General features: G+C 37.9%; 1 protein-coding gene across 1 annotated transcript; it reads left to right on the forward strand.

Moving 5' to 3' along the window:
* The first annotated feature begins 2,527 nt into the window (after window positions 1-2,527).
* On the forward strand, window positions 2,528-10,185 carry LOC309707093 (ninjurin-1-like). The gene is made up of 3 exons (XM_082534204.1): window positions 2,528-2,873; window positions 7,307-7,544; window positions 9,662-10,185. The coding sequence occupies exons 1-3, from the start codon at window positions 2,817-2,819 to the stop codon at window positions 9,802-9,804; spliced, it is 438 nt and encodes a 145-aa protein (XP_082390330.1). The 5' UTR covers window positions 2,528-2,816; the 3' UTR covers window positions 9,805-10,185.
* Window positions 10,186-12,375: the final 2,190 nt, after the last annotated feature.

Genomic DNA, 12,375 nt, shown 5'->3' on the forward strand with positions numbered 1-12,375 from the left:
TATATTAATAAACTACGAAGATCTGATAACAGTCTACATCACATATCTTTAAAGTATTTAAACACTTTTTATGGTGATCTGAAAGATGTACGAAATATGTTATTATCTTTATTTTAAAAATAATATAATATATTTATAATTTTAATCAGGGCATTTGGTATCAGCAAAATTAGTGGAAAAAATGTTGTCAGCACCTGGGGTACTGACTTTTTGTTTTATACTTTGTGAAGCACTTTGTGATCTTTTTATCTAGAAATGTGCTATATAAATAAAATTTTACTTACTTACTTACCAGAAGCTCAAAACAGAAGTCAGTATTGGATAAGCTGTTTGGCATTGGCAGGGAAGATTTGACAAGTTTATAAGGGCCCAGCCCACACACTCAACTCGCTGCTCAATCCACAAATGCATTTTCCTTACAAGTGTGGCACCATTTAAGGGGAAATAAACAGGCTTTCTAACACTATGAGATTTATTTCCAAAAAGCATTGTTACAACAAAGAAATAATTGACCAAAATAAAACAAGTGGAAGCTCAGAGGAGGACATAACCAGTTTTTGAGACACCTGATCTGGGGCAAAATGATGACCCCAATATCAATTATGGATACCAAGTATTGTGTAAGGCAGGGCTCTGAAGACGTGGAGCTCTGAGGTTTGGTTTCTCAACTGCTATCTTTTCCCCCTCATTTGTTTCTGTGATGGACTAATCTTGAAGAATCTGTCCTGATTTATTGGTTTGGCAATAACTAGGAACCACTAAATATGGATCTAATGTTATCCGAGTCATGCTGTGAACACAGATATGCTGATGAATGTTTGCAGTTTTAAGGCCATATTCGGAGATGAAGCACCTCCGTTTGGCTTGTGACATTTTTTCTACTCTAAAATCTGGTTTCCTATTTTCTGTGTGATGTAATCAGAGGACCAACTGTCTTGGTGTATGTGGGCAGCATTGTCATTTTTTCACCCAATTTCTGTATCATCTAAATTGAATTGATAAAGACAGGAAAGGTACGGTGTAATGCACTTTTAGAATAAATACTATAAATACTAATACTGTCAAACTTTAAGCTGATGCTTGTGCTTCTCATCTCCTGACAGCTCTAGGTCTGACTCCTTGTCCACGATTGTGAGGAAAATCGTTTCTGCCTCAGGCTGCCCTCTGCTTCCTATAATTTGAACACAAAATGCGAGGTCCCTACAAAGGACACTGATTAAAAGTAAAGAGGTAAAAAATAAATAAATAAATAACTAAAAAGGTAAAATTGACATACATCTCTTAAATCCTAAAGCTAGGAGTCTCAAACTGAAGAAAACAATTTGATTTTAAGCAACAGAATCAAAATATTTGCAATATTATCACTTACCCTCCCTTTTGGCCATAAAATGTGGAAACTGCCATTCCCCTCATTTAGAGCCCAACAATCTAGCACACAGTATAGTATCAAGGTTTCTTTCTTTCTTTCTTTCTTTCTTTCTTTCTTTCTTTCTTTCTTTCTTTCTTTCTAAGACTATACTGTGAAAGTATTTTTACATTCTCCACACCTGTCAACAGGAAAGTTGAGTTTAACATTTTCTTTTTTTATATAGTGTCGACTTTGTGAGACAAAGATCACCAGGGTAACGCAGGGAGCAATGGGAATCAGTTGGTGGGTGGTTACAGGCGCTCTAAAGGCCCATAAAAACAATTATTAAACAGTCCTGTCATCCTCACTGTGCCTTATGTAGCACTCACACATCACCTAAAGTATGTTCGACATTCCAGCTGAAAGATCTGACTTGCTTTTTCGTACTTAATTTGATACTTGACTTGTAGTAGAAAGCAATCTTGTAAAACGTAATCATCATCCACTGGTGACAAATATATGATGCTATGACATCATGTAGTGGGTGGTTTAGGAACTGTTTATTCCTGGAGTTTTACATACATACATATATATATATATATATATATATATATATATATATATATATATATATATATATATATATATATATATATATATATATATTCTTTTTCTTTTTTTTTTACTTTGGTCGACTACAGGTAAAGTTATATCTAAGACAGTGTAGCACATTCAAAAACCAAAAAATAAAAATAGTTCACATGTCAAACGCTAATTTTTTAAATAAATTCTTTGTCTCTTTTCCTTATATAATCATATGAATTCAACTTGTTGTGCTCCACATATACGACTGGTCTCTCACAGGTTCTGTGCCCCACAGACTGACAGCCCAGGTATACAATGCTCTCCAACACCTCAAACTATTGTACCAGATTACGTTATTTATCCTTACATTTTATTGGCAGTTTGCACATCATTTACACTTTTTTACTTTTGTTTTGGTTCAAAAGAGAGTGAGCTCCTCTCAGTGGACAGCCTTGGATATAAATACAATGTGAGTGCAAAAAAGAGTCAGTTCATTTATTCCAATTCTGGTTTTTGTTTTAAGGGCAATACAGTGTTACCACACTAGATGGCAGTAAAGTCATTCTTCAACCGTCTGTCAGCGAATAAGTGTGACAATTATCCAAATAAAATTCCATTTATGTGTATTTGTTACTATAAGTGTGTCGTACTAACCCCATATATATAGTATAGTGATACCCAGCCCTCCTCGCAGTTCTGCTATCAGTCCCCCGCTTTTCTGAGGACAGCCGCCCTCATGTTTTAGGGGCGGTAGTCTGAAGCTATTCGTCCTTCTTCCTCACATATTCATTGTACAAGCCTGTAAGGACCGACTACAGCCGCGGCTTCCCAGAGACCCACGGCGGAGCTACATGAACATCCTCTTCGACAAACATTGACAATAATGGCTACTGAAAACTTCGAACTGACCGGCGATGCGGACAAAAACGGCGAGGCAGAGGTAAGGACTGCCAACAAATTCTTGTTTAGCAATATTAAGCCCCCACTAACATCCTGCTCAGGCTCAGCCAAGCGCACATTCCCACAGAAATAATTCCCAGTTTGTGGCAGTGTGGGATATTCCCGGTTTACACGGGTTTTTTTCCCCCCCATTTCTCTCATCTGTTCACTCCTCCTCATAATGTCGCTTGATGTAGACCAGAGTGACTGAACTTGTGTCATTCAAAGTATTAGACATGTAGTGAGCTAACTGTAGCCAGTTAGCTGGGGTTTGCTTTAATTTGCCTCAAATTCCAAGGCTAATTTGAACATTTTCTGACATTTTCCACTTGGTTTTGTGGTGTGAGAGAGAGCTCATCTGCTGTTGTCCAAAGGCTCAGTTTACTTCAGATGATACATGAGGACGGAGTTTAAGCATTGTTCTGTGGAGGATCAGGTGGATCAGGTGGACCAGCTCACCCAAAATCAGTGATAACATGTAACTAAGTGGTTTGTTCAAATAGTACACCTTTAACATGCCTTTGTGTCCGTAGTCTGAGATCAGTAGGAGCTTTATTTATATGAGATGTTTAGAGTTATCTATGACATTAAAGTAACAATGACATTTTGTGTTTTATCAAAACGTCCAAGGTGTCACTTGCATTAGAATACACTGCATGCTGACCTTAGCAGATGAGTGCAGTGGAAAGCTACAATAAAGTGTTGTGGGGTACACTGCTTATTCTGCGATAGTAGTCCACAGGAAAGACTCTGAAGTATGCAATGGGTAATCCAAACCCAAGGCAGAGAAACCCAGTCATTAATGATTGACAGGCTCATTTGAGTTGTATCAAAATTATTAGGTTACTTGATTAAGTGAATCTTATAATCAGTTTGTTACTACCACTATTAAATAGCTATTAGTTATGAATTTGATTAGTCATAATTTGAGTCGCATTAGTTGCATTCCCGATATGTCAGTAATAATTAAAAGTAATAATGATCAAGTCAGTGTGAGAGACATACACCAAGTTCTCACCTCAGAGTTCCTGTGCTCCTTAGACTGCGTAGTACATTCAGCTTGATTTAATATTAACCACAGACATTATATAAAACAGGAATGGCAGCCAAAGGTCACTCATTCCCATAGTAGTTTGGGTTATGGTGGCCTTTGGTTAGCTACACAATGAAAACCACATCACACATGAGCAACAGTCAAAGACTAAACGCAGTATTACAAGCTGATCATCCAGATTGCCCCATTAATGTTAGTGTTATGATTTCTAATCTTTACTAGTAATAGGCTTTCTTTTGATATGTAAAATAAAATAATACTGCTGATAGATGATGTGATCACATAAATAATGCAGCCCTGAGTCCAAAAAATTGAAACAGAGGAATTTTTTTTGCTCATTCTGTTTACCACTGTGTTGTCATAGCTCTTGTTGCAGCACAGTTGTTGGTAGATGTTGATAGAAAACCAAAAGCCAATTCAGAAGTACCTCAAAAAATTCTATCTGAAGATGGTTAAAGCTGTGGTTGTAAAAACACTTCCTGTCCTATAGAAACAGCTCTCTCTCTCTTGACCTCTGTAAAGACTTCCCTGCTGAGTTTGTGAGGTCAGTCCCTCGAGTTGGGTCAGAATGAGTTAAAAAGGTTGCTCATTGGCTAATGAGTTGTTAATCAGAAGTCATCACTCACCAGCCAGCGAGCATATATTGGATTTTTACATCACTATATATCAGTATTGATCTTAAAAATTGTAAATTGGTGTGGCCTTACTCTCTGACAATGTTTGAATCGAGGAAATCAGTTGTTGCACTAGAAAGCAAAGTATGTTCCCATTGCCCTTTTTACCCAACAGTTTGTTGTTTGACTCTTTTTGTTTTTTTGAGTAATGTGGGGTCAGGACATAATTCCTTTACTATTGATTGATTGATTGAATCTTTATTTTGAACATGTTGAAAAAGTATAAAAAAAAAAAATAGAATTAAAAGAGACAAATGAACAAAGCAAACAAAAGGAAAACGAGCAACCACAACTCCAAATAACGTCCATGTTCAAAAAGGAGCAGGAAGAAGCATAAGCTTATTTAATCCCACCCCTTTTCCACTATCTAGTATCAATAGACTACAGAAATACCTCCTTGTAATTACATTATATGTTATGTGTAATTTTTTTTTTTTTTTAATATATACACATATATGTTTCTATCTATCCATACCTACGTATATACACACATACGCACATATACACATTTTCAATAACCCCATTAACACCTGAAGGATACACAACCTACAATTTTATATATATTTAATATATATATATATATATATATATATATATATATACATATACATATATATATATATACACACATACATACACACACATACACATATATATATATATATATATATACACATATACATACATATATATATATATATATATATATATATATATATATATACTATAAACCCACGCTGCTGGAATGTGTTTGAAATTAGCAAGAATGCTGCTAGTGCAGTTTCATCTGAAGATCAGGGCCATTCAACTGTTTGTCAGATAGTACTGCAAGTGTCAAACAGAGACTAAAATATGCAGATGCTTTGATGATATTAATAACAATAATGGATTGCATTTATATAGCGCTTTTCGAGACCCTCAAAGCGCTTTACAATTCCACTATTCATTCACACACTGGTGGAGGTAAGCTACAGTTGTAGCCACAGCTGCCTTGGGGCAGACTGACAGAAGTGAGGCTGCCAAATCACACCATCTGGCCAACACCAGTAGGTGAAGTGTCTTGCCCAAGGACACAACGACCAAGACAGACAGAGCAAGGGATCAAACCGGTAACCTTCCGGTTACAAGATGAGCTTCCCGACCCCCTGAACCACGGTCGGCCGTAACCGTGGTTTCATCCATTAATGATATTTAATGGATGGAATCCCCAAAAGTTCTTTGCAGTTTTATATTTACGATAGGTGTTCTAACCGTTTTGGAAATAGGACTGTAATTAGTTGCCAGCCTACTTGTATCCCTTGAAGGAAGATGATTATCACATGTGGTGAACTATCTAGAAAACTTCAGCTAAAAATAGCAAAGACTAAACAAAGAAAAAGTAGCTCAGAGAGAGAGAGCACCAGTTAGGAGTTTAAGTATATAGTGAGTGAAAGCTGGTGACTCTCAATTCTACCTCATAAGTATCTTTTTCTCCCTCTGTGGCCTGGCAGGCTTTCATGGCTGCAGTCAGAGTCAGACCTCAGCCTATAATGTTGCCAACCGGTGCACACGGTTGGTGTTGTTGGGCAATTAAACTTCCACCCAGCTGAAACTTTGAGCAATTTGTATGAGAATCTCATTAGGAGAAACTGGGGTTTCACCAGTGACCATAGTTTCCTGTGACGAAAAGTTTTAATTTTTTTTTTTTTGTTAGTTCCAGTTAACTTGGAATAGAAACTGAAGATAACTACTACTTTTTTTTTCTCTTTTAGTGCTTTCTGTTCAGTATTGAATAAATAATCTTGAGTATCTCGCAGTAATCAAACATGTAACCCTGATAGTGGGATAAGTGTGGTGATTTCACCCTGTATGATGTCAAATGTATGCTCTAACAAATACTTATTCATGAGATGTTAATAAGCGTCTTCACTCACTTTCCCCTGTGTTTGGATAGAGGTCATTTTGGGGTTTTTGTGACCTGGTCACTTGGGGAAAAAAAGAAATAAGAGGATGTGTGTTATTTATGACATTTAGCCCAAATCCAACTCCTTCTCCTTCTACTTGATGAGAGTTGCTGTTCAGTTTAAAAAAATACTTTCACTTCCATTAATATCGTCCACATCGCTTCTCAGGTTCAGCATGTGACATGTTGAAACAACACCCAGACATGGACAATGCACCATATTGCTAAAGACATTCAGTGAGATTTGAGAAGTCATGTGTTGACTAAAGCAGGCGATAAACAAACTCTGGGCTGTTTGTCTTACGTGAAGCTTAGTCAAAAAATATCCTGTTTCTGCTGCATTATTTTTGTCATTTATAGTTCGGAGCCGACGAAAGCTGAATACAAAAGAAAGTCATTCTTAATCATGACATGTTGTTCTAGGGAAACCAAAACTGTAAAGTCAGCCAGTTACATTTTGAAATAAATTCCATTATGATGGCAGCAGCAGAGGACTTCTCCCTCTTCTGTATATTAAAGTAACCTTGTAAATACCCCAGTTTATGCAACAGAACAAGATCGCTGTGCTTTTTAGTTAAATTGTGCAAAACAAGTACTACATTCAAGTGTGTTTATTGTGATTTAATTTAATAATTACTAAACCGGTAACTTACCTGAATGTATTAATGTTTTGAGCTTTATCGAGAGTAGAGCTGTTAAATGTGATTGTGTGTAATATTCACTGTCTTTGTTATACTTATGTTGGGGTTTGTGTTTGTGTTCAGACCCCGCGGTGGGGCCATGAGAGGCGGCTACAGAGATCCCTGAATATGAACCACTATGCCAATAAGAAGAGTGCAGCAGAAAGCATGTTGGATGTAGCTCTGCTCATGGCTAATGCCTCCCAGCTGAAGGCAGTGATGCAGCAAGGACCAAGCTTCACCTTTTACGTGCCCCTCATTATTCTCATTAGCATCTCTCTCACTCTGCAAATCCTAGTCGGAGTTCTGCTCATTTTCATAGGTAAGTCTGGAGGTTGTTGCCAGATTTCCATTTGCTTAACTTTGTTACAGTTTTCTTGGTATTTTTGGCTTGAAACCTTTAAAAAAATCAAAACATGAGCCTATAGAATTTTTTTTAATTCAGTGTAAACCATAATGTTATTATCTTTACTACTTTAATTTATAAAGTGATAAATAGGTATTATTCATAAATGTGTTCATAAATGCAATTTAAAAGTTGTTTTTTTCTAGTCGCTGTCTAGGGATGGGTATTGATAAGATTTTCACGATTCCGATTCCAGTTTCGATTCTGTTTAACGAGTCGATTCTTTATCGATTCTCTTATCGATTGCAAAAATGGCAAATATTCATTGTCAGCTATGTGAAGTCTAAGTTTAAAGCATGTACTATAACGTGAAGGAAGATTGTTAAGCCTTTTAACCAAAATTCTCAGCAAAATTCTCAACTTTAAAAGTAAGTAAAAGAATTTTAAAATTAATACGATATTTGACTGGAAGCCAGCGTAAATTTGCTAAAACTGGAGTGATGTGTTCATTCATTTTAACACCTGTTAAAAGACGGGCAGCAGCATTTTGGACTAACTGCAAGCGATGGAGAGATGAGTGTTGAAGACCCAAATAGAGAGAATTGCAGTAGTCTGTTGCGGACACTTGCTTCTCTAATTTAAAAGAGCTACCTGAAAACACTCCGAGATTCCTTACAGTTTGAGAAAGATGAGAAGCAAGAGGACCAAGGGTAGTTAGCTTAGTCAGTTAGCTTATCAAAAGGGACATGACTTCCAAAAACCATAACTTCAGTCTTATTTTCATTTAGTGTGAGAAAATTCTGAGTTAACCAGTCTTTAACATCATGTAGACAGTTTAGCAAAGCCTGCAGGGGGACAGAGACATCCAGATTCAAGGGAAAGTAAATTTGGATGTCATCAGCATAACAATGAAAGGGGATGTTGTATTTCCTAAAAATAGACCCCATGTATAGGGAGAACAGAATTGGACCCAAAACAGACCCCTGTGGCACACCACAACACAACGCAGAGGAAGAGGAGTATTGCCCAATAGTAACAGAAAAAGAACAACAACGTGTTCAAGTCTTGATAAAAGAATTTTATCATCAACTGTGTCAAAGGTGGCAGTCAAATCTAAAAGGACAAAAACAATAGAACAACCTGAGTCGACTGTTAAAAGATCATTAAAAACTCTTAAAAGCGCACTCTCAGTACAGTAATGTAAAAACAAAGAATTACCCGATTTTTTTTTTTTTACCTGATTTTTGTTTCTAAGAAAAATGAGAGCCACATATGAGGATATTCGTTTAAAGAAGAATTTCGATAGAACAGTAGCAGTATAATGTCCTCGTAAGTGGATATCAGGCCCTTGTAGAGAAAAATTGAGTATTTTGGTCTAAATAACCCAAAATGTGATGTCCCCATATGTGGACGCCAGGTCCTAGGAGGCTAACGCAGAAAAATTCACTGGCTCAAACTGCTGAAAAACAGCTGAGCATTTAGAAAGTGAATCTAGGTCTAACACTGCCTGTGAATGCAGGGACCTTAAAGCAGAGATTTTTTCAGTGAAATGTTTCAAAAAGTTTTCACAGTGCAAAGGAAGCTACACTAGGAACAGTGGCACAGGGGTTAACCACAGAATAAAAATATTAAAAAGAAATCTGGGCTTGTGACTACTGGTAGAAATTACACTGGATAGGAAAGCAGATTTTGCAGCTTTATCAGTTTTCTGATATTTTGTTAAGCGGTCATGCAGGATGCTTTTTCCATTTTCTCTCTGCACGTCGTGTCTGAGAGCACGGGTGGTTTCATTCAGCCAAGGTTGACGTGAAGATTTGGTGCATTTAGATAGCATGTATCACTTGATTATAAACAGACCCATAAACATTGCCTTGTTATGTAGTGTCTCACTGAAGGAAAGAACTAATTATACATCTGAGGGCAGCAGCTGTCGGCTAATTCATATCTTATCTTTCAGTATTGATGTGACAGAAAACGGTATTGCCCCCATGTGAGGAAATGAGGTAGTTCCTAGTGACTGTGCACAAACAGTAATGATGACTAATGTTTCCATTCCTCTATACTCACGATTATGTTTTTCTTCTTCTGTTTAGTTAAGTGGAATCTAAATGATGAAAGAAATCACTACAGATTGGACATCTTGGAGAATGTGACCACAGCTTTCGTCTTTATCATAGTGGTTATCAACGTCTTCATTACGGCCTTCGGTGTCCAGCAGCCCAGCTCGAGCGGTTGATTGTGTTTTAAATAGTTTTCAATCCCTACTGATCAATTTAGTAAAGGCAGGACATCCAGACAGGGAGAGACAAGACAAGATATTTATTCACCAAACTGGCTGGCATGCAGGTGTATTTGCTTTTCTGTAATTCTCAGGAGAACCAGTGAACTCAGAGAATCAAGTTACATTATATTGTCTCCTGTGTGTGTGTTTCTGAGTAAAAGGAGTTCCTCAGACCATGGCCAGTCATGTAGGGGAGACCGGGGACAGTTGTAAAATTTTTGACATTTCTGTCTGTAAATTGGAGCTCGTTGAAGGTAGTGGATTCAAAATGTAATGCAAAGTATTTACATGTCTCTGCTATTAAATAGTGCAGCTATTTTCTCTGCAGCACAATTACCCATTGCATGGTATGGCTTCAAACACGAAGAGTGAAATGTTACAATTAACCCCATAGTCTGGGTTAGTTGTAACATATCCTGGGGTGAAATGTAACACAATGAAATAAGGGTACTAACAAAACATTAACATGTAATCTTTGTTTATTCAACACATGAATGCACTTAGAGCCATTTATGTAGCTGTGTGTGTGTGACAGAATGCAGAAATCTAGCTTTTGAACATATTCCAACCCCCCAAAAAAGACAAATTATGGAATTTTCTGCAACTGAATATTTCATTCATTTTGGTTGGTCTTCCTTGAGTTTGGCCTCATTGGCTCAGTGGGCATTATAACCTACAACTCTTGCACCAATTTTGAACATAACAATGAAGCTGAAAAAATGTAGTTGTTCACCAGCATCGCAATTCCATTACTTTTTATCATGGCTTACCTTGGTGTGGTTTGCAAAGTGCTTCAGAAAGATGAGGAAATCTGTTTCTTGCACCCATCCTGACTTATTTCCACTACCAGTACTTCCTACTGGTCCATCTCTGACACAGAGGTCTGCATAATGTATGTGTTGGAACACAAACAGTGGAGGAATTGTGTTGCCAATGGCATTAACCGCATATACTAAAGCGACCAGTGAACCTCTCTCTGCTGATGTCGTTGCCCCAACTTGTTTAATATAAGTTAAAGTAATAGTGTGGTAAGTTGCAACATCTGCATTATTGTTACAACTAACCCAGACTGTTGCTGTTACAACTGACCCAGACTCCTATAGCCATGAACTAGCTAACATTACAGCCAATGGCTAAAACATTAGCACTAAAGACCTACACAGAATATATCCCCATAGACATACAAATAACATAATTTAAGTTTGATGAGTTTAACTGCAAAGCAGATAATGCTATTACAAATTGAAATAAAATAGAAAAACTTACTTTTTGGCATACAAATTACTTTTTTTCATGTTAAACTGTCTGTGTTTGACAAAATGTGCTGATTTTTCACATGTGATAGCAGAACTGAATTGGGCATGCACAGGATGTGTCATGGCTACTGAACGGACCCACGCGCAGACAGTTCTTTCAAGGAAACAAAAGGGGATTTATTTACAATAGGGATCACCTTAGTGCAAAATATATGTACAGTGAGTTGGGAGGGGGTCCAGGGCTCCAGGGAGAGAAGGGGGGGGGAATCCACACACACGCTTCCTCTTCCACTCAGTCACCGCCACGGCTCCTCCGCACACACGCACTCCTCTTCAGCCGCACTCGCTCCAACACTCCACACACTGCCCCACTTGGACAGGTCCGGTGATTCGGTCCAGAATTCAGGTGGTTCGACGTTCCAGCGGTGAGCTGCTCTGTGCCACTGCCTTAAATAGCAGCTGGGGAAATCAGCCAGATCAGCCGCAGGTGGACACCATCCACAGGGGTGCGTGGGCCAAGAGTGAGAGCCCGTAATGAGCTCCACCCAGGCAGAGAGGAGGAGGAGAGACAAAAAACTAAAACTAACAACAACAAAACCTGTAGCCAGCGTGGGCCAACCAGAGAGACACGGGGACCGTGACAGGATGAGTCACATCATTTGAAACTTAGCCCTGATTGGAGAAATTGGAAGTGTTACAACTGACCCACATTACAACTATCCCCAGTCTCCCCTACATGTGTTGATCAGTTCTTATTTCATGTGGCTATTAACTAGTCTGTTACCTCAGATCTTATAATGCTCAGGTTACTGATGCAAATAAGTAATTGTCTGTATGCAGAAAACAAACATCAGGAGCAATAGTCACAATCACTGTGAAGGTTTCCCAAACAACAGCTAAAGAAGACCACCTGCTTTTATTTTGAAGTTCTTAAACAGGTTAGTATGCCACAGTTACTACCACAGAATCCAAAGAAAATTAACAATGGTGAGTGCATCATGATTCATTCTGTCTTGCTGCTGTAAGAGGTGTTATATGTGTAACAGCTTTACCATTCTAATAATGTTTACAGTGGGCCTTAACTGCTTTATTTTTTAAAGAGCTATGCAAAATCTGTCTAAAGAAAATTTCAACCTCCTAGCATACACCAGCTCATTGTTGACCCACCTATGGTTAAGAGTTTTTGGTTTGGTTAATGTCCACCACGTTTCTTGGTCGTGGCTCAAAAGTTGGGAGGTCGCCTTGCAATCGGAAGGTTGCTGGTTCGAGC

Source organism: Aulonocara stuartgranti (assembly GCF_965226115.1).
Source record: "Aulonocara stuartgranti genome assembly, chromosome: 5".
In the NCBI taxonomy this organism is placed as follows: domain Eukaryota; kingdom Metazoa; phylum Chordata; class Actinopteri; order Cichliformes; family Cichlidae; genus Aulonocara; species Aulonocara stuartgranti.

Coding starts and splice junctions, on each gene's coding strand:
- LOC309707093 (XM_082534204.1), top strand. CDS start 2,817: ATGGCTACTGAAAACTTCGAACTGACCGGCGATGCGGACAAAAACGGC. Junction 2,874..7,306: donor ACAAAAACGGCGAGGCAGAG/GTAAGGACTGCC, acceptor GTTTGTGTTCAG/ACCCCGCGGTGGGGCCATGA. Junction 7,545..9,661: donor AGTTCTGCTCATTTTCATAG/GTAAGTCTGGAG, acceptor TCTTCTGTTTAG/TTAAGTGGAATCTAAATGAT.